The sequence below is a fragment of the Berghia stephanieae genome, chromosome 7 (genome assembly GCF_034508935.2).
Source record: "Berghia stephanieae isolate SIO BIC M18660-M18661 chromosome 7, UCSD_Bste_1.3, whole genome shotgun sequence".
Classification (NCBI taxonomy): domain Eukaryota; kingdom Metazoa; phylum Mollusca; class Gastropoda; order Nudibranchia; family Aeolidiidae; genus Berghia; species Berghia stephanieae.
The window spans coordinates 36,278,529-36,299,189 of NC_088366.1; the positions used below are offsets into that span (position 1 = coordinate 36,278,529).

At 36.5% G+C, this 20,661-nt stretch overlaps 1 protein-coding gene across 1 annotated transcript in view; it reads right to left on the reverse strand.

Moving 5' to 3' along the window:
* LOC144977166 (acid phosphatase type 7-like) overlaps nucleotides 1-19,731 on the reverse strand; it is a 35,154-nt gene extending 15,423 nt beyond the window's left edge. The window contains exon 1 of the mRNA XM_078922042.1: nucleotides 19,336-19,731. Within this exon, the coding sequence (XP_078778168.1) occupies nucleotides 19,336-19,432 (97 nt within the window). The 5' untranslated portion in view covers nucleotides 19,433-19,731. The remainder of the gene's footprint in view (nucleotides 1-19,335) is intronic.
* Between the last annotated feature and the right edge of the window lie 930 nt (nucleotides 19,732-20,661).

Genomic DNA, 20,661 nt, shown 5'->3' on the forward strand with positions numbered 1-20,661 from the left:
GTTTCTCAGATGTGATTGGTTCTCATCTTATTCTCTCCAACGGACCATAAACATTAAAAGTCACACATAATTCTGAGTGTGGCTTACAACTATTTTGGTGGGAAGAATCGGTAATTTACTTGAACGCATAGCATCAATAGAGAGAATAACCGCATAACATCAATAGAAAGCATAACCGCATCGCATCAATTGAGAGAATAACCACCATCGTATCAATAGAAAGCATAACCGCATCGCATCAATAGAGCGAATAGCCGCATAGCGTCAATAGAGAGAATAACCCTCATAGCATCAATGGAAAAAATAATCTTTTTGCATCGATAGAGAGAATAACCGCATAGAATCAATAGTGAGCTTTATTTGCTCCATTTATTTCCCTCAAAGTTCCTAATGGGAGCGATCTATATTTATGTTTTTGTCCAACCAGGTCATCAATCACATGATTTGTTGCTGTACAACGATTGGATATTTCTTAACAAATATAAACACGCTGCTTTGTTTACAAATGTTATAAACGTACCCATGTGTCAAGCTGAATCAAATGACCAATCGTGATGTTAGATATTTAAAAAGCTGTGAACACTTTTCACTAAGTGGGTCACTTTAAGTACATTTTGCAATGTGACCAATGACCTCGAGCAAATGGAAAGTTACTATAGATCATGCCCATTAGAGTCATGTATTTGTGTCACGTGCCTTACTCAAAGACACAATTCCATTTTGCAATGATTGAAACCCATCTGATCATTGGCTACGTTCAACATCTCTTGACTTTGCAGCATGACAATATGCCCTGTCTCTGGGCACAGACACGAAAACACTACGATCGTGTATAAATAAATCAATAAACTGCTGTTTATATGTCATCTGACCTAGAAGAGAAAATAATCAAGTCAATTGATACACCACACTCTTTTTTTTTTTTTTTTTTTTGGTCGAAATTAGACTACAGAGTTTATCGGATATGACACTTGACAAGTTTGAAAAGTTTGGGGTCATCATAATCAATGGGCAGTTTCAGTAAACGTGTTTTGATCTCCACAAAAGGAAAAAGGATATTGCCAGATAATGGCACTATCTGTCATACTCTGGAAAGATTTGGCCAGAAAATTCGTCCTTCAAATATCGATCGATATTTCGATATTTGAAGGACGAATTTTCTGGCCAAATTTTTTAATGTGGGTTTTTCCAGAGTATGGCAGCTATGGTCGGGGGTCCCGACTGTTTTGTTGGTAGAGCACTCGCTTCAACGCGGATGCAGTCAAGATTTTTTTCTGACCCCCTGTCCAACCAGCAGTGATTTGGTAGCTGGGTCCCTTAGATCTTGCGGAAAGTAAATTGCGTCTTATCAAGCAATTGTTATTGTCCGTTGCACGTTCTAGAAACCGGAACAAACTTCGGTTCTCTGGGTCTTATGGCTCTGAAAGACTACTACGACATTATGGTCACCTATCCAGTCACTTATCACAGACAAGCTTGCTTTCTTGTTAGAAAATTGGTGACGGTATAAAATCACAGCCTCATTGATAATATGGTTTCTCATGGGACACGCTTCGTGTCAACACATGTGTGACATAAGCTGGCACGCAGGTGTTGTTGATTGGTTATAAGGATACTTTTTATGGTGGCAAGGAATCGATCTTGACTCACGCTTGAGGGAAAAAAACAAGGACAAACATGTCTTTATTCTAATATCTCCTTCACGTGAAGTTCGTGTGATCAATAGAGATGTATTTATCCGGTTAATACGAGTACTTGTGATGAAACCAATTTATCTATTTATCTGATTGTATTATAGATAGAATGAAGATGACGTCACACATGCCTTTGTTATTGTTTTTTGCCATCCGCGTTTGTGAGTTGTTCTCACTAAACTGTATTAACCGGACTATAAAAGTTCATGGTTACACAGAGTTTTGTGTGTTGGTCCGTTATACTTCCGGATGGCAATGTTGTGAACTCCTTGGCCAAGCGCATTCTATCTATAGATAGAATGCGCTTGGCCAAGGAGTTCACAACATTGCCATCCGGAAGTTGATGGCAATGTTGTGAACTCCTTGGCCAAGCGCATTCTATCTATAGATAGAATGCGCTTGGCCAAGGGGTTCACAACATTGCCATCCGGAAGTATAACGGACCAACACACAAACTCTGTGTAACCATGAACTTTTATAGTCTGGTTAATACAGTTTAGTGAGAACAACTCACAAACGCGGATGGCAAAAACAATAACAAAGGCCTGAGTGACGTCATCTGCATACTATCTATAGAAGGACCCAAATTGACGTCACTCGTACTCAGTGTTTGTTATTGTTTTTAGACAGACATTTTTATGAACATGTCTCACTAAATTATATTAATTTGACTATAAACGTTAAAGGTTACACATTGTTTTGTGTGTTAGGGCGTTATATCCGGTTGGCGGGTGTTATGAATTATTTAACTAAATGCATCAATAAAATGAAGTAAAGAATAATTTTTAAATCTCGAGAATTTATTTAGAGCAATATCCACTAAACGTGTTCAAAGCGCTTTACAAGCGCCACTACTCAACAGCAACACTTAATAGACGAGACATGAGGCCTGATAGGCGATATTTCACTATTTCCGAAAACGCCGTTATCGGCCAGGTACTCATTTTACACCTGAGCACGATGAGAGAAAATGAATAAAGAGCATTTCCCAAAGACTCAACCATGCGCCGTTCAGTTGGACTTCGCCTTCCATTCCGTTTTTTTCTCTAACGTCTGTCTTCACTAAAGTCAAGGTTTGAGAGTTTTTGACAAGATGAGTGACATTTTAATCGATCAAATTATTTGATGGACGAGTTTAATGGCCGACATTTTCAAAACGTGCTTTTTTCGATCAATTTTTTTAAAATGAGTTTTTTGTTACTTTTCCCCGAGTAAGGCAGTATGACTGTTTGATTCTCCAGAGACGTCTGAGACTTTGTAATGATATCTCATGTTTGTGGGGGTTTTTTTGTTTGTTTGTTTTTGCTTTTTGTTTGTTTTGTTTGTTTGGGGAGGGGGGGGGGGGTTGGACAAATTAAAGGTCATTTTTATAGATCGGCATTTGAAGTGATAGTTTTCTGGCCAAAATGAAAACAAATATGAGAATGTCATGTCAGAAAAGGACAGAACAGATGGCTATTTATTAATAAGCACATCAGGAGATGTGACAACAAGAGATATTATTTTGCAATTGCAATCAAGTGTTTGTTTTTGTTTGGCCAATCCAGTGTACGTTATTCAATTGTTCGTTGTCATTTCTGGACAGCCGGTGGGGATATCAGCTATCAATTTCTCTCCAATTGTCCAATAAAGAACGTAATAAACATTATATATATATATATATATATATATAATATATATATATATATATATATGTATGTATATATATATATATATATGTATATATATATATATGTATATATATATATATATATATATATATATATATATATATATGTTTATATGATAATAAATTATATTCAACGGACTTTTTTTCTTTGGCTTATGAAAATAAATATCATAAATCCGTCTTTATGTCAAGATAGTTGTTGAATCGAAGTTGTGTCAATACGATAGATTTGGTTCTTTAGATGGATTTAAAATTACGTCATCATTTTTTTGTTGCAGATGTGCTAGAATTGGGTAGAATCAATTATACTCGCATGCGCACTGACAGTCAACGGTCATATTTTGGACTGAGTATTACGACATGGCAGATTTTCTTAGTATTAATTTGAGTCAACGGGTGATATAATTAGGCTGAATTTTTTTAAGGTTTGCAAGTTACTCAGTCTGTCAAAAGTATTTTATAATTTTTAGATTTGCCAGTAATTCTGTGCTAGATGATAAAAAAACAAACATTGGCAGATCCCCAACCCTATGTTTTTTTGTTTGTTTTTTTTTTTGGAATAGATGGAGCGCTCTGACGTGTACGATACATGATTAAACCAAAAAGCAGCATTCAATGGTAAAAAACAATGTCCCATGCAATCTTCTTTTCTATGTTTATTGTTGGTTACGATAATTTGGCAGTCAACTCTAGTGAATACTTCCTACACACACACACACTCTCGTATATATATTAAAAACCATGAAATAACAGTACTCAACTTTCACTCTCATTTCCTGATGAGATCGAATGCATAATTATACTTGAAATAGTTATACATACATTATATATATATATATATATATATATATATATATATATATATATATATATAATATATATATATATATATATATATATATACAGGATAGACATAGAAAAATTTATTGAGGCAATTATGACCATCGATATTTTCTATCAATGTGATCGAGTCACTGACCACAATGCTAAATCATGTACTCTTAATGTGTTTCAAAGTCACCGATCTATTCGCTTCATGAAAAAAATCTCAAAACATTCGAAACGCCCAACAATCTAAACGGTCAATTTGCTCAACAAACCCCGATTGCTTATTTCTCCAAAGAACGATCTACAGCCATACTTTGACATGACATCCTCTTGGAAGTTCAGATTTAACATTTTTGGACCACCAATGGAAAGTGAATGGTGTGTGTATTGAAAACGTCAACCAATAGGATCATTTGTTATCATTAGCACTTCTAACAACAATTCACTTTCCACTCTCTTTTGGTGATCATCGGCTTGTATTATGACGTAATTTTTAGGGAAGCGTCAATGTATGAGTTACCACAGGCTACAGTCTACGTTGTTTGGTGAACATTTAGAGCTACATTATTTTGACACAATTTTGAAGCATTTGAAATAATGCTTATAATTTCAGGAAGGGGATGGTTGTTCGTCTGAGAATGGTATAATGAAGATATAATAATATAGCTATATTTTGATTATATCGCTCTCATAAGATGCAAAAATATTTAGACTATTAGTCGGATATTATGTCTCTTTGATTGTGTTGCGAACACACACCACATGTGCGGAATACATTATAGAGCAGTAAATGTGTATGAAAAAAAACCCGATACACGTCACATTTTATACTGCCGTGCACTGACAAAACACCGTTTGATTATTATGGGTAGTAGTGGTGGTCGTAGCGTATGGCTACATATCCATGCTGGAAGTCTCCTGCCAGTCTTTTAATTATTTGAGGCCATTCAATCTATCGATAGCAAACGTTTTTGTGGCCAAAATGAGAACAGGCTGTTTTATCATTGCCGGTCAGTACATCATATAACAAAGTCATTACAATACTATAATGTATTCCACCCAGCTGACACACGCATTGCAATTTAGATAGACGCCGGCTGTGGGGTTGGTATTCATCCATAACGCCAAAGGAATGGACACCAGGACCCATTCTTATGTAGGGTGACTAGATCTAGTGTCCTTTACCAGTCTAGTAAAGACTAGGTTAAGCAAGTGCCTAAAAACCGGTTCTTATCAAGCTCTCGAGTACACGATGGTTGGTAAGGTACCAGTCATCATACTTTTTCAACGCAAAAGATCTAATTAGCATCGCATCCGGAATAGATTTTGTTTCGTTCTGTTTTGTATTTGAACTTTAATAATCTTACTACTTAATTATGCCATAATCACATGATGAATCTCGTAACGTGATATTGACTGTCAACTCTATATTTAGGGGGCAATGAAACACATGAATTAATTGAATTTTTTAAAAATCAACAACAAAAAAATCACACAATGTTCACATTATTTCAGTCAGTTACATTGCCAGTAACTGTTGTTTCCAAACAACTACCTGCACGTAGTGATCATACGTGTATAAAAATCGGATTACTAAATGTTAGATCGTGCAGTAATAAAATTCAAGATATAATCGACATAACTGAACATCACAAAATGGCTAATTTTGTCATCTTGGAAAACTTAGCCATTCATATGATGATCAAGTTCTGAAAGCAATTACACCCGAAGGCTTTAGTGTTAAATTGTTTCCAAGCATTGGGAGGAAAGGTGGTGGAATTGAAATCATTTACAACTTGTCACTCTATGATAAGATATCATTCCACCATGAGGATTTTAGAAGCTTTGAGTTTGCTGGATTTGCCATTCATGGAAATAATTTTAAAAAGTCATTTCATTGTATTTACCGTCCACTACCAAGCCAACAAATCTTTAAAATGATTGTCTTGAAGAAAAATTTCTGTCGGCTTTAAGGCAACATCATATGGCAGAAACCGCACTTGTTAGGGTTGTTAATTATCTTCTCTCTGTCACAGACAATGGTTCACGTTCTTTGCTGAATTTGCTTGACCTTGCGTCCGATTTTGACAAGATCGATCACAATCTTTTCTTCAAACATCTTGAAATTATTTATGGCGTGTCTGGTGCAGCGTTTGATTGGTTTAGGCCGTATTTGTTTAATCGTAAACAGATTATTACGGTGGATGAAAATAGATATTAGGAAATCATTTTCGATTGTGGGGTCACCCGACTGGTTCTTTTGTTCTGTACGTTGGCCCTCAGTCTAAAATCATCAGAAGTTTCGGTCTGTCTACCATCAATGCGCTGATGATACGCTGCTTTACTACGTCTCCAATTAATTTACTATGACTATCAGACATTAGTAATAAGTGCATCCAAAGTGTTAAGAAATGGATGAATGAGAACAGACTGAAACTGAATGATGATTAGACGGAGGTTCGTGTTGTATGTGGGGAACAGGAAATGGAAAAGTGAAACAGATTTGAAGCTGGCGATGCTTCCATTCAAATTGTTGACAAAGTGAAAAACCTCGGCACTCTGGACTGTAGATGGAGCATCAGGTTAATAATTTGGTTTGATCTCTCTTTTTCCAACTAAAAAAGATTGCTCTATTAGACGGTTCATATCTGAGAATGTGATCAAACAACTATTTGTGTCCCTCGTGCTATCGAAATTGGATGCTTGTGATGCTCTTGTTTGGTGTTTCGCAACATAATCTGAGACGAATTCAGATTGTCCAAAACAAGCGTAGGTGTGACTCTGCCAGACTTCTGCTTCATGACCTGCATTTGTTGCCTGTTGAGAAAAGGATTAAATTCATAGCTTGTGTTTTAGCGTATCGTTGTCTTGAAAGTACTGCCCTTTCCTACCTTTCGGAACTAATCGAAAGATATTTTAAAGATCCGCCCCTTACATTCGGCCAGTGATTCCATCAAATTAGTTGTCCCCAAATACGCAAAAACGCTGGAATGAGATCCTTTTCTCATTTCGGACCCCCTGTTTGGAACGCCTTACGACAGAGCAATCATGAAATAGAATCTTTGTCTATTTTTAAACGATCGCTTAAAACTTATCTGTTAGATTTTAGTAGATGACAATATGAGAAGCAAGATAGTCGTCTGGTTTGTGTTGTTGTGTGTGTTTGTGTGAGTGTGTGTGTGTGTGTGTGTGTGTGTACTTATGTGTGAGTGAGTATGTTTCAGCCAAAGTAATTTGTAATTTAAGCGCTTAGAGTCTGGCGTCTCGGATTTATAGCGCTATATAAGTTTTCAGCATTATCATTTTATTTTATTTTATTTTTATCTTTATTATTATTATTATTATTATTATTATTATTATTATTATTATTATTATTATTATTATTATTATTAATATTATTATATTATTATTATTATTATTATTATTATTATTATTATTATTATTATTATTCATTATTATTATTATTATTATTATTATTATTATTGTTATTATTATTATCATCAATTATTATTATTATTATTATTATTATTATTATTATCATTATTATTATTATTATTATTATTATTATTATTATCATTATTATTATTATTATTATTATTATTATTATTATTATTAACAGAGTAGGCCGAAAGCATTCTCCCTGGCGAAGGGGTGACTGAAGGGGTGACTGAAGGGGTGACTGAAGGGGTGAACTGAAGGGCTGACTGATTTCAAATCTGGGAAGGCAGTATTCTGGTAGGTCTCGAATCGACAAACTAAAACCAACCGATTTGGGTCCAGAACCTACATAATGTCGAAATACACCATCCTCTCTGGGTTGGGGAAAGTAACTGAGTATTATCAGATCAAGATCAGATGAAGAAGAGGCAGAAGAAAAGGAGGAAGAGGAGGAGGGGGAGGAGGAGGAGGAGGAGGGGGAGGAGGAGGAGGAGGAGAAAAAAAAAAAGAAGAAGAAGAAGAAGAAGAAGAAGAAGAAGAAGAAGAAGAAGAAGAAGAAGAAGAAGAAGAAGAAGAAGAAGAAGAAGAAGAAGAAGAAGAAGAAGAAGACTACTTAATATCGCGGGCAATCGTTGGTCAACACAGAACATCTGATGTCCGCAGACGTCGTCAGAGGGAGCTTTTGAAAGCGTTCAAGAATTTGGAATCGTTCCCACAACTTGTATAGACATGGGAAGAAAACCAATGCAGCCATCGGAACGGTTAAGCACTCGGTTAAGCACTCGCCCCAAAAACAAAAGGACCGCTTCGATTCCAGGTTGAGCAGAATTTTTTTTTTCTGTTTTTATTTTTTTTTTTTTGTTGTTTTTTGTTTTTTTAGGGGGGGGGGGGATGGCGAAGAGGTTCCTGACCTTATGACCACCACGGAGCGATGTGGCCGAGTGGTTAAGGTATTGCACTGTGATCCAAAGGGTTCAGAGTTCTAGTTCCACGTCAGGCACATTCGTTTTGTTTTGTTTTTCCTTGGGCAAAATTATTAACCCCATTTTGATCTCGTTGAGCAGCATGTGTGCTTCCTGTTGACATCATACGTTGTTTGATGGATTACCTATATTCCTTCAAGGAATGACTGGGCGCCGGTATGTAACAATCATGTGCAGAAGAGCGAATTTTTCCTGTCCAACTAGCATCGACTGGGGGACTGAAAATACGTTGCGATAAAATAGCATTTTATCCCAAAAGAAGTCCTTCAGAGTCACAAGGCCCTTGAACCCGGAGTTTATCCCGTGAAACTGACAATAGTAATTGTTTCTACCCTTTGGATATGACGCTATTCTATCGCAAAGAACATTCCGCCAGATCTAACAGACCCAGCTACCCAATCACTGCTAGGTGGACAGGGGGGGGGGGGGGCAGAAAAAATCTCGACATCATCGAACGGTCTCGGTCTCCTTGTGTGAAGTGAGTGCCAAAGGTTGACAGCAAGTGTTACTGGCTGTTTAAGTTAAAGATACAGGATTTAAATGCTGTTCTTTGGCTTGGGTAGCTGCGATGGACTCCTCTTTTCCATTTTTATCAGATGTTGCTGCCCCAAAGTTGCTGATTATCATGAGCCGGATTTCATTCATAATTCAAGTTGATATCCCAATGATATTCGATAATATCCGCACGATAAATATGAGAGACACAACGTGAGTAAATGAGGGAGAGAAAAAAAATAACAAAAGCTCAATAAAATTGCTCCTGCGGTGGCTTGATTAAAAAAGGAAAACAGCAGGTTACACTCAACGCCCGAGTGTCTTATTATCTATTCTCGCTTCCGAGTATCTATCCAATATCCCCATACATACATTAGACCCCCCCCCCCCCCCCCCCGCCCATCCATCCAATCCCATACATACACACACATACACAAAGAGAGATAAATAGATAGATAGATAGAGAGAGAGAGAGAGAGAGAGAGAGAGAGAGAGAGAGAGAGAGAGAGAGATGGAAAGATCGAGAGAGAAAGAAAGAGAGAGAGAAAGAGAGAGAGAAAGAGAGAGAGAGAGAGAGAGAGAGAGAGAGAGAGAGAGAGAGAGAGAGAGAGAGAGAGAGAGAAATTCCTGTTGCGCGCAGCTATAATGTCAATGTAGTCTCGTGGAATGACACTCGCCTTTGGGCCGGAAGATTCAGGGTTCGAGCCCCGCTTTGAGCGGCACATTATTGAGTCCTTGGAACAGGCTTTATACTCACATTCTCTCACCGTATTCAGGTGTAAATTGAGTACCTCTGTCCGTAAAAATGTAAGTTCGCCTAACAGGTGTTATGTCTCGTCTACATGGCAAGTGTTGCTGTTGCGCTATATGAATAGTTTAAATGTGCGAGTCTAAATTATATCAACTTTTATCGACTTAATAAACTGCATTCAACACATAAATAGAATAGCTACGTACATTTGCATATCCTAATTCAAACGGATTCACCATGCCCAATACGCTTCCCAATGCTTCATGGAATCCCCCAGCGAATTGTATGGAACTAAATTGCTATTTCATACAACACATGTCGCCTGTTGGGCGTACATTTTAATTTTCAGGTATCCTTACAATGCCCATCACTGCATATTACTTGTGAATCCTTGACAGAGTCTAATGAGGTAACGTTTCTAAAGCGCCGTGATGACCGAAGTCCACAACGCCGTGACCATAGCTTTATGATCATTGTCTCCTGACAGTGCTCAACATCGCTTGAATTTGTACATAGATTTTTGTTTGTTTTTTGATTGGTTTTGTTTTGTTTTGAGTGGGATTCAATTGATAGAGTAAAACATGAAATCGCTATTATCTGTTCACACAGACAATGAATACTCCTTACACCAAAATTAAGGATCAGAATTCTGAACCAGCATCAATCATTACTTTCGTTTTTACTATCCAATCAAAGAGCTGGTTTGGATAATTACCCCTCATTTTGGTCGATTGGCACTTGCAGAAGTAAAACTGGATTAAATGCATGCGTCAACTTCCAATGGAACGACCCGGAAGAAGTTGTCCATTTCCGCCAGTACGTGTACTATATCATATGTGACCCATAACCTTAACCAATTAACTGCCGTACTCGGGAAAAAAACTCGTGTCTCAAAACTTGGCTAGAAACCTCATCCTTCAAATATCGATCGATTTAACTGATCTTGGCAAAAAATCTCAAACCTTGGACTTCGCGTTTAATCTAAAGTTTCTTTTTGGTTTTTTTAAAATATGAAACGTGTGTGAATGTATTTCGAGGAAGAAAACGAAAATTTTCAGATTTCCGATATTTCAGTGATAAATCCATCTTTTGGCATCTCTAATTCCCCACGACATAATACCAGTATAAGGACGTAGGACAGCTATACTATAATGCGGAAATAAATACAAAGTTACACTGAGTGTTATTCGTGTTATTAGATAGGCTTATCGGCGTCTATGTAAATGTCCCTGCTGTTCATACCACAGTAATAAAACACAACACATTATGCACACCAGCGTGTGTCTTTAGACAGGAATACATAATAATATATTATAATTACACACCGTGTGGGGAATGATATTGTGGCGCTTTGTGGAGTGAGCACATGCTGCCATGCTCGGCTACACATAATGAGTAATGGTTTAAAAATAGACGTTACTTGTTCGTAATGATCCTAGAAAGAGCGTTAGCTCTCCTCTTTCTAGGGTAATGATGTAGGCGGCATGTAACACCCTTTTCATGTCGTAATAGGGAATTGAGGTTGGGCTGCTATTAAGAGGGAACACATGTACAAATACTACGGGGTATCAAAGACTTAATAAGAGTTATTATAAAATACATGGTCTACAAACTGAGATCCTGTATGCTTTGGTTTTACCTTTAGTAATGACAGAGAATGTTCACAAACTTGGATTTTTCAATTTAAACGAATGAAAACCTCCATCAAAATTAAAGAAATGTATTTCTGCTTAACAGATCATTTGCGTTTTAATTCATTTCTGCCTTTTAAAACAGAATGATTAGAGTCTAGTGTTTATACTAATTGATGCTATGCGTTTAGGTAAAATCTATGTGTAACATTGAAAGTTTATAGTTTGATCGATATAATTTAGTGATAACTAATCCTAAATTGGCTGTCTAAAAACAATATGAAGGGACTGAGTGACGTCAATTTCGTTCCTTCTAAGAAAGAATGGACTATTAGGCTGTCATATGACAATGACGCTTATGTTTTGTGACGACATGGATCATACATTTTTTTATTGCGTCAAATTAGCAATGACGTCAACAACAAAAAAATAGACATCATATGACGAAATCTTATATTTTAGAAATATTGCTTTGCTTTGTAATGGGTGTCCGTCGACATGCATATATTTGCAGGTCTGATAAAAGCGACATTGGGAGCGCACATTGGAAACGAGTTTGATACTTCAGACGCAGGAGTTCAGGAGTACTTTTGTGTATCTGTGTATCCCTACAATGACCTCACTGTGACGAGCGATTTTCACTCGCTCGTGCGTCTATTTCAAAAATCCTTCAATTGAAGGAAATTAACACCTTCAATAAAAAACACTTAGAACATGGACAGTCTCCGTCTACAATTAAGCCAATGTCAATATAAAACTGCTCTTAATTTGGCTTAAAGGATTATAGGCAAAAAATGGTCAAGATATCGGAAACTGACCATTGTTAACGGACTGCTATATCTCACACCCCGAATTGACATGGTTTTAACATTTTGGCCAGGCGTCGGTGAACGTGCAACAAAAGTGAAATAAAATACGATATCTACATACAAATAGCATTTCTAGGATTCACAGGTAAGAAAAAGAGATTTTAGAGGCAACACGTTCGAGTGTTCCGCTTTTAAAACGTGATGATAAGGATAACCAGTTCGATTTCCCACCACACTGTGCGGCCTCCATGTTTGAAGTCACGAGTTTAATACCTTTGGCGTCATTTAGATTTATCGATTTATGAAATAAATGTTTTCTGACTAAAGAGGAAAGAAACTTTATTTCATTATACGGCATCATTATCATTCCAAATTCCAAGAAGAGTCATAGTCATTACACCAATGTATGAGTTACAATTGGATTCAATAGTCTGATGTCACGTCGGCCAGCAACGGCAGCCATCGTGGTTCTAAACAAAGAAAATCTGTACTTTTTATTCTCATGCTGGCTAGAACTTTTTATATGTCTTGTGATCAGAATGTGTAAGAGTCAAAACATGATCAGATTTATAATGGGGGATTTTTTTTCCCTCTGGATACGCTTTTATGCTCGTCGGAGAAGTATTTCATAAAGACGTCCGGCATTGTTCCGATAGTTTAGAGACAGTTACTAAGTTACCATGCGTCATTACGGGGGAATGTCGTTACGACTGTTGAAGCGTATTCTCTATAATTCTAACTATTACGAGACAATGGTCTAGTGATGGGGTAACTCGCTGACCTTGGAGTCGGGAATGGAGTCATAATGATTGTTTCTTATTACAATTCAATTTCATTGTCTGTCCCATATCCATGGCAAACGGACTTTAACTGAGATTGAGATTTTATGTATAGCTGGAATATTCACGAACATATGCTCAAGTTTATTTACACGGGTTCCAAAGCCAACCGCTACATTGAACATCCAGGACGATACAAAACATCTGTAAGGCGCTATTACCTTTTCACTACATCGTTAATGGTCAGGTACTCATTTTATAACGAGTAGGATGAGGACTTGTGGGTAACAGCCTTTTTCAACAACCCAAATTCGCGCACCAAAAGCAGAGCTCGAACCAGTGATCAAAAGATGAGTGTCATATCAAAACACCACAATGTCGAAAATGTGATCGAAAATCTTTGAAAACGATGTTCTATTAAGGGTAGTTGCACGGGGTTATGTATAATTATTTAAAAGGGAACTATCTAGAATGCATATAGCACAGCATTGAGCGTGAGTAGAGACACAAATTAAACTCATTTGGGATGCGGGCTGTTTTATGAATGTCAATGGACCTTGGTTGTATCATTAATGCGTGCCTGTTGTGGATATAGTAGGAGTGCAATTAATTGTCAAACATTTGTATATATATATATATATATATATATATATATATATATATATATATATATATATATATATATATATGTGTGTGTGTGTGTGTGTGTGTGTGTGTGAGTGTGTGTCTGTGTGTGTGTGTTTCCATTTATATCGTCACTTATTGCCTACAATTGAGGACACAATGCACACGTGAATATCAATTAAGTGAGTACACAATACACGTGCATAACAATGAAATAATACCTGACAATCGATAGACAAACTCAGACAGGTCAACCAAGATGTGTGTGTGTGTGTGTGTGTGTCTGTTTGTGAGTGTGTGTGTGTGTATGTGTGTGTGTGTGTGTTGTGACACGGTTTTCGCGTCAAGCTGTCGAAACTATAACGTATCCCTTAATTCGTTGATCCAGCCTTTCAATAATGGAAGGGTAGCGGGATCTGTTAGATTTAGGGGAAAGTACACTACGATTGGCTATCGTCCTTTCCAGAACTGTTCAATGCACAAAATTTTGCCAGCAGCTCTCCATTAACATTAACACAATTGTAAAAAAAATGGTAGAATTGTGATTGTAATTAATCTTTTCATGCAACATCAAATACGGTAAACCACGACTTCATGGCCCCAGGGAGATTCGCAAGTTAATCTACTTTATCCACTTTTTACCATTACTGACTAAACATTTCTTTAAGATATTTTAGCCAATTATAGATCTTATGAAATGATCCTAAACTTGTTGAATAAGCTCGTATATAATATACTCTCTATGGGTTAAAACCAAAGTACACGTGTGATAAAAAAAAAAATACTCGCTTGATTTGTCTCAATTATTTATTGACACGTCGAGAAATTATAGTGGCAAAATTCTTCCTTAAATTTTTAATCCATCAAAGCACCCAATATAGGATTTAGATTAAGTTTTTATTGTTATGCTATAATCATTGTATTGGGTTTGTTGTAAATATTCTATTGTCCAACCAATACACGCGAATCTCATACAGTACGACTCAGAATAATAATTCAATATATTCTGTCACGAGTTCATTTGATTGCTATCTGACAACATAATTTTGTTAACACATACTTCTATTACTTCAGGGAAGCTGCGCCTCTTGGCAATGATGGCTCATATGATCTACAAAGAAATGTTTTGATATATTTTTCTGGTATTAACAGTAAAAACGTCATTTGATGATAAACCCAATTAGAAATCATCCTTTTATTTGTTGTAGATAATTATGATCATACTTGTTACTGTATTGTCTTGTTCTCATAATTATCATATCAAGGGACAAAACCTCGCGTTGAAATGACTTAAAAGTATAACAAGCGCTGCAAAAACCCTCATATCTAATAAAGAAAGAATATATTAACTAGTGGTAGACTTATTGCCTCACTTTACTGGTGTTTTTAACACATTGTTTTGTTAACCAAACTCGTAAAAAAATAAAATTGACCACTACTCTAGTACTTGTACAAGTAGTGAGTACTTTCTTTTAACCCGTTAACTGCCGTATTCTGGTGGGTAGACTGAAATGCAGAAAAAACGTCGTTAATATGAAAACCATTGTATGAAATAGACACACAGTCCATTACAATTTGAGTATCGTCCAGTGTGTTATGGGACAGAACGAGTCGGGTGTGGTACTGTAAAACAATACAAAGATTACACGTGTTGCCGTCATATTACTGAACGTGTCAAAACCCTTGGAAATTACCAATGACAATTTAGCGGTCAGAGCAGTGAAGGCCGTAATCGTTTGCCATGCGGGGAGTCTCAATGTACTGGGCAGATTTATAAACCGACGATATTATTATTAGCTTACGAATAGCCGTTCCCCTGTACAATGTATGCTGACCTTATCGTTTAATCGCTTGGCCTATCCCCATCCTTTTCAATAGCAAAATAAAGAATTGGGATGATCTAAATATTGTCAATGTGTTTGAGTCATTGACTAATTTTCGAAATAATATTATGGCCCGCATTATGAAAATATTGCTCACAACTTTTTAAACGTTCACTGTTCAACATCGTTAGTTTGCCAAAATGTTTACTTTATTAAAAGAAAGATTCACACAACAAACCATGTGATCAATGCCTCGATTGTTTGAAAAGTAAAATATTGATCCTAATCGATTATTTCTTTTATTGGTCTGTTCATGCCAAGGTCATTCACACACTTGTCAACGTTGTGTGTGAAATGACTGATTAATTTTACCTCCAAATCACACTAAATGCTTTCGCTCTTTACAGACGGGATTCGATTTTACTACACTATCTGCTTTTGTAACGAACTGTCTTCAACAAGAGAGAAGGAACAGCGAAGCGAATTGTGGAATCATATCCCTGTTACTGCTCTCTTCGTGAAAATGTCTGAAATGACAACGAGATAAATAATGGGAATATTGTAGATATTTAAAAGAAGTGTCTCCTGCTCTGATATGTGAGACTTTGTAAATTAGTTCGGAGAGGAGATGGACGCCACTGAGCTATATAAGTCCACCGAAAGGATACATGGAAGACAGAAACACAACACTTGACATGCCGGACTGGTCGTACCCCGGTAGATTAACGACCACGCTTAACAATGGATAAGAATGGCGGAAAGTGGTGCGATCTGCATCGCCCCGACGATCATCAGATCAAAGGATTGAAGATGGTGATCATGATGATGATATCAAAGATGATAACATAGATACTGAGATCGACTTCGTTCTTTGAAATAGTCTCCTTCGTGTTACTTTTCGTTATATCATACTACTATCTATTATCATCTTCCTTTCCAGAACGCAAATGTGACGTTAATTAAAATGCTGTAAGCTACGTGATCATATTTGCAGGTCTGATAACTGAAATCAATTCTATGCTTGATTTAACATTTTTACAATGGACAATGGTTTGCGTGGGCTGGAGATATTTCCATAACTACAATGAGCCCAAACAATCTGGGTTATTAGATTTGCAAAAAAGTACACTTTAGCTGCAAGCAAACCTCATAACCAAAGTGAAAACCCACAAAAACAAAACAAAATGAAACCAAAAAAAAAAAAACAGAGACAAAAAGGCTATTGACATGTTTGCCAAATGTTTCAACTAATAACAGAAGTCTACAATGGCTGTCAACAAAGAAATATGATTCTATGATAAAGATCCATTTAGCATTCGTCCAGGTCAAGAGATAAGAAACAGCTGGCATTTTTGATATCTAGTTAACGCTTTGAAAGCTTATGACTGAAATTCACCAACTGTAACAATGATTTATATTTTCAAATTTATGGCGTGAACTTTCATGATGCAAATCAAGCAAAGATCAAGTAACAGATATCTGTTATCGTCCTTTACTAGTGAAAGCAAAGCAAGGACTCCATCATAGTTAACTGCCTAGCTAGGTGTGCTTTTTTTCACCAAGTCCTAGCATACAACCATTGCCAATCATTTTAAAGGCGCATCAAGTACACACAGCCGTACTCTAGCAAAACACTCTTTTTTTTTCATTTTAACCAGATTACTTTTTCCTCAAACATCAATGGATTCAGATGACCCCAGATGACCCCAAACTTAGCAAAAAGAGACTCCAAAAAAGTACGCATGAATCATTTATCAGAACTCCCTGTTCGCTCAGTAAGGATTGAAAAGGTAATTAAGTCTAATCAAAGATCTTGTGAGAGTACTTTCGGGTGGACCAAATGGGTGAATGTATTCTACAAAGACTGGTCAAAACACAAGCTGTCTGACGAGTTGAGTGGATTGTTTAATAGTGTAGGTCATTATTCACCGCTGGACTAAAGACGAAATCCACGGAAAACATACTGTATAGATCAATCCACGTGAGTGGGAAGAGGATGATATGTTGTAGGGTAACAGGTTTTTATGACATCGGATAATTGATTTACAGTGGACCAATAAGTGATACTGACAATTCTTGTGGTGATGGTCGTGGTGGTGGTGGTGGTGGTGGTGGTGGTGGTGGTAATAGTGATGGTGTGGTGATGGCAGTTGTGGTGGTGTGGCAGAATGAGGAGGATGAGGAGGGGAATAAGAGAGGAAGTGGAGATGGATGAAGAAAAGAAAGAGGAGAATGGGAAGGAGGAAGGTGAGAATGACGGTAGGGTGACAGAATGAAAATGACCCTTGAGAAAAATACAGCTTGGTAAATAAACGGTGAATAAATAAATAAATAATGAAAACGTAAAATGAATAAATAAACGAATAAATAAATCATAATATCGTTTTTATGGCGTATTTCCACGATTTCCACAACTCTCTATGCGATTCACAACGGTTCAATTATTCCATTTAATTTCATAAAAATGGAGGCGCCCCTTTGGCTCTCGAGCATTCACAATATCCGTCACTGCCAACTGCCAGATACTCTTTCGGGTTTGGTCTTAGTGTGGTATGTGTAAAATGCCTAACCAAAGCGGCCCCAGGTTTCACAATTATTCCCTTTCAATAGGTCATTTTAATGCTCCATGTCGCTTGATATCGCGTTGACTGGTTACTGTCGTACATTTGAAAAACTCGTATTCAAAAATTTGGCTAGAAAACTGGTCTTTCAAAAATCGATCTATTTAAATCCGGCTGTTAACTGGTTAAACTGATATTACGTGGAGCAAACGTGATGCTGAAAATGAAGCTTGTTTAATTGTTATGCCACATATCGGATACGAATAATATTATAACTACCTAATCTGCAGGGAATTAGAATTCCAAGTTTCTGATCAGTGTTAGCACTAGCACTGTCAGCTTGACTCGGACCAACGTGTATTTATGTGCAGGGCTGATTACTCATATTGTTATGGGCTCTTTGTTGTAATGGAAATAGTCTCAAATCAACTCAGAATATAGTCCACTACGACAAGAATAAAGCAAGCCCTTAATTGCGGTCTGTTATCAGACCTAGTAATAGGTGCACGTTGACTCGGACTACAGAGTGTGCCAGATTAAAGAATCTGAGAACTATTAAATTGTTTTGTTTGTTTTGGTTTTGGTTTTGTTTTGTTTTGTTTTGTTTTTTGTGTGGGTAATTTGTTTGTTGTTTTTCGTTTTCGGTTTGTTTGGTTTGTTTGGGTTTTTTTTTTTTTGGTCTTTTTTTCTTGGTTGTGGGTGATTTTACAACTACAGGAAATAAGCATACTAAAGAGAGAGAGAGAGAGAGAGAGAGAGAGAGAGAGAGAGAGAGAGAGAGAGAGAGAGAGTGTGTGTTGTGTGTGTTAAGATATATATATATATATATATATATATATATATATATATATATATATAGATATGATTAATAATATATATATAGATAGATAGATAGATAGATAGATAGATAGATAGATAGATAGAAACGAGGCACGCGCAATGAATGTTTTGGTTGTAGAACTGACTGTATCATTTGTCATTTAAAAAAATATTAAACAACAAAAAATCGACAGAGCATAAAGTGTTGATTCAATTCCTGTGAATTATAAAAGGCGCCAACTATGATATGAAATAGACATTTGGTTCCATATGGGAAAGTTGGAAGAATTAAGTGATGTATTGTGAATGTGTTTGGCATATGATACAGCGTGAAAAAAAAATAATAACACCAACAACAATAAAAAATAAAAAAAAAACAAGGAAATATGAAAATCCAGTAGATAAATCAATTTTCATTTCTAAAAACTCACCTATGTCACTTTGTAAAGTCCCGTGACAAACACTTAGCCATATTGAAATCACAATGAGAACATGGAAAAACAAAAACAAATTATTCCAAAGGAACATTGTCAGTCTATATCATATAACCTATGGAAAATAACCTATTATGTTCACTTATACTGTTACTGAATTTAATAGGTGGAAAATGATAGATTAAAACTAATATGATGTTTCCTCAGAATCGGGGTGACAATTCAACCAACTGATTCAAATTAAGATGAGCACGTGTGTTAGGATGGTAATATACGAGGAAGTTGTGCTGGTAAAATAATGGGGTTGGTTGTAGTGTGAGATTAGGAGAGCTTTTATCCCAATGCTAATAGTGGCGAGAGGCCGATCACTATAAAGAGTAAAGAGATTGTGACGGAGAGAATTGAACAGCTGTTGCCGGTTGCGTGTCATACTGTGGGTGCTCGTGATCTAGCTATTTACATGTGTTTTGTGTATGTGTGTGTGTGTTTGTGTGTGTGTGTAGTCGATTATGTGTATGTATAGTTGTGAGTATCATATATATGCGCGTATGTGTGTGACTGTTTGCATGTTTGTTTGTGCGTCTATGTGTGTGAGAGGGTAGGTGGGCGTGTTTGTTGTCTAAATATGCTTAAGATTTTTACATACATACATACATACATACATACATACATACATACATACATACATACATACATACATACATACATGCATGCATACACATTTTGTTTGTGTGTGTGAGTGTGTGTGTATGTGTGTGTGTGTAGTTGTGGTAGTTTGATGGATAGGTAGATATAGATAGATAGATAGATAGATAGATAGATAGATAGATAGATAGATAGATAGATAGATAGATAGATAGATAGATAGATAGATAGATAGATAGATGGAGAAGTGTGCATGGGGAGGTTAGGGGGAGGGGATAAAACAGCTGTTACTAAAAGCAGCTGTTACAGCAAAGCCACTCAATGTAACGATATATCGTTGATAAAGATCATCCCCTAATGAAGAATTTTGCCTATACCACAATATGCCCAAATAAACAAGGAGCTGAAGGAGATGCTTTTTCTCTCGGAAAGTGATGAAACTTCCAACCGCTGACAACAGCATCTAACATGACAAAGAAGATTTAATGGCATTGTTAACTTTCCATTTATCTATTTCCTACTTCCTTTCTTTCGATTTATTTTCTATGAGTTATTGATTTAATTATTTATCTATACATTTATCCCTTTTCATTCATTTGTTTATTGTATTTCATTCGTTTATTTGTGTATTCGTTAATTTATTGATTCTGTAGCATTTCAATAGAAAGGGAAACGAAA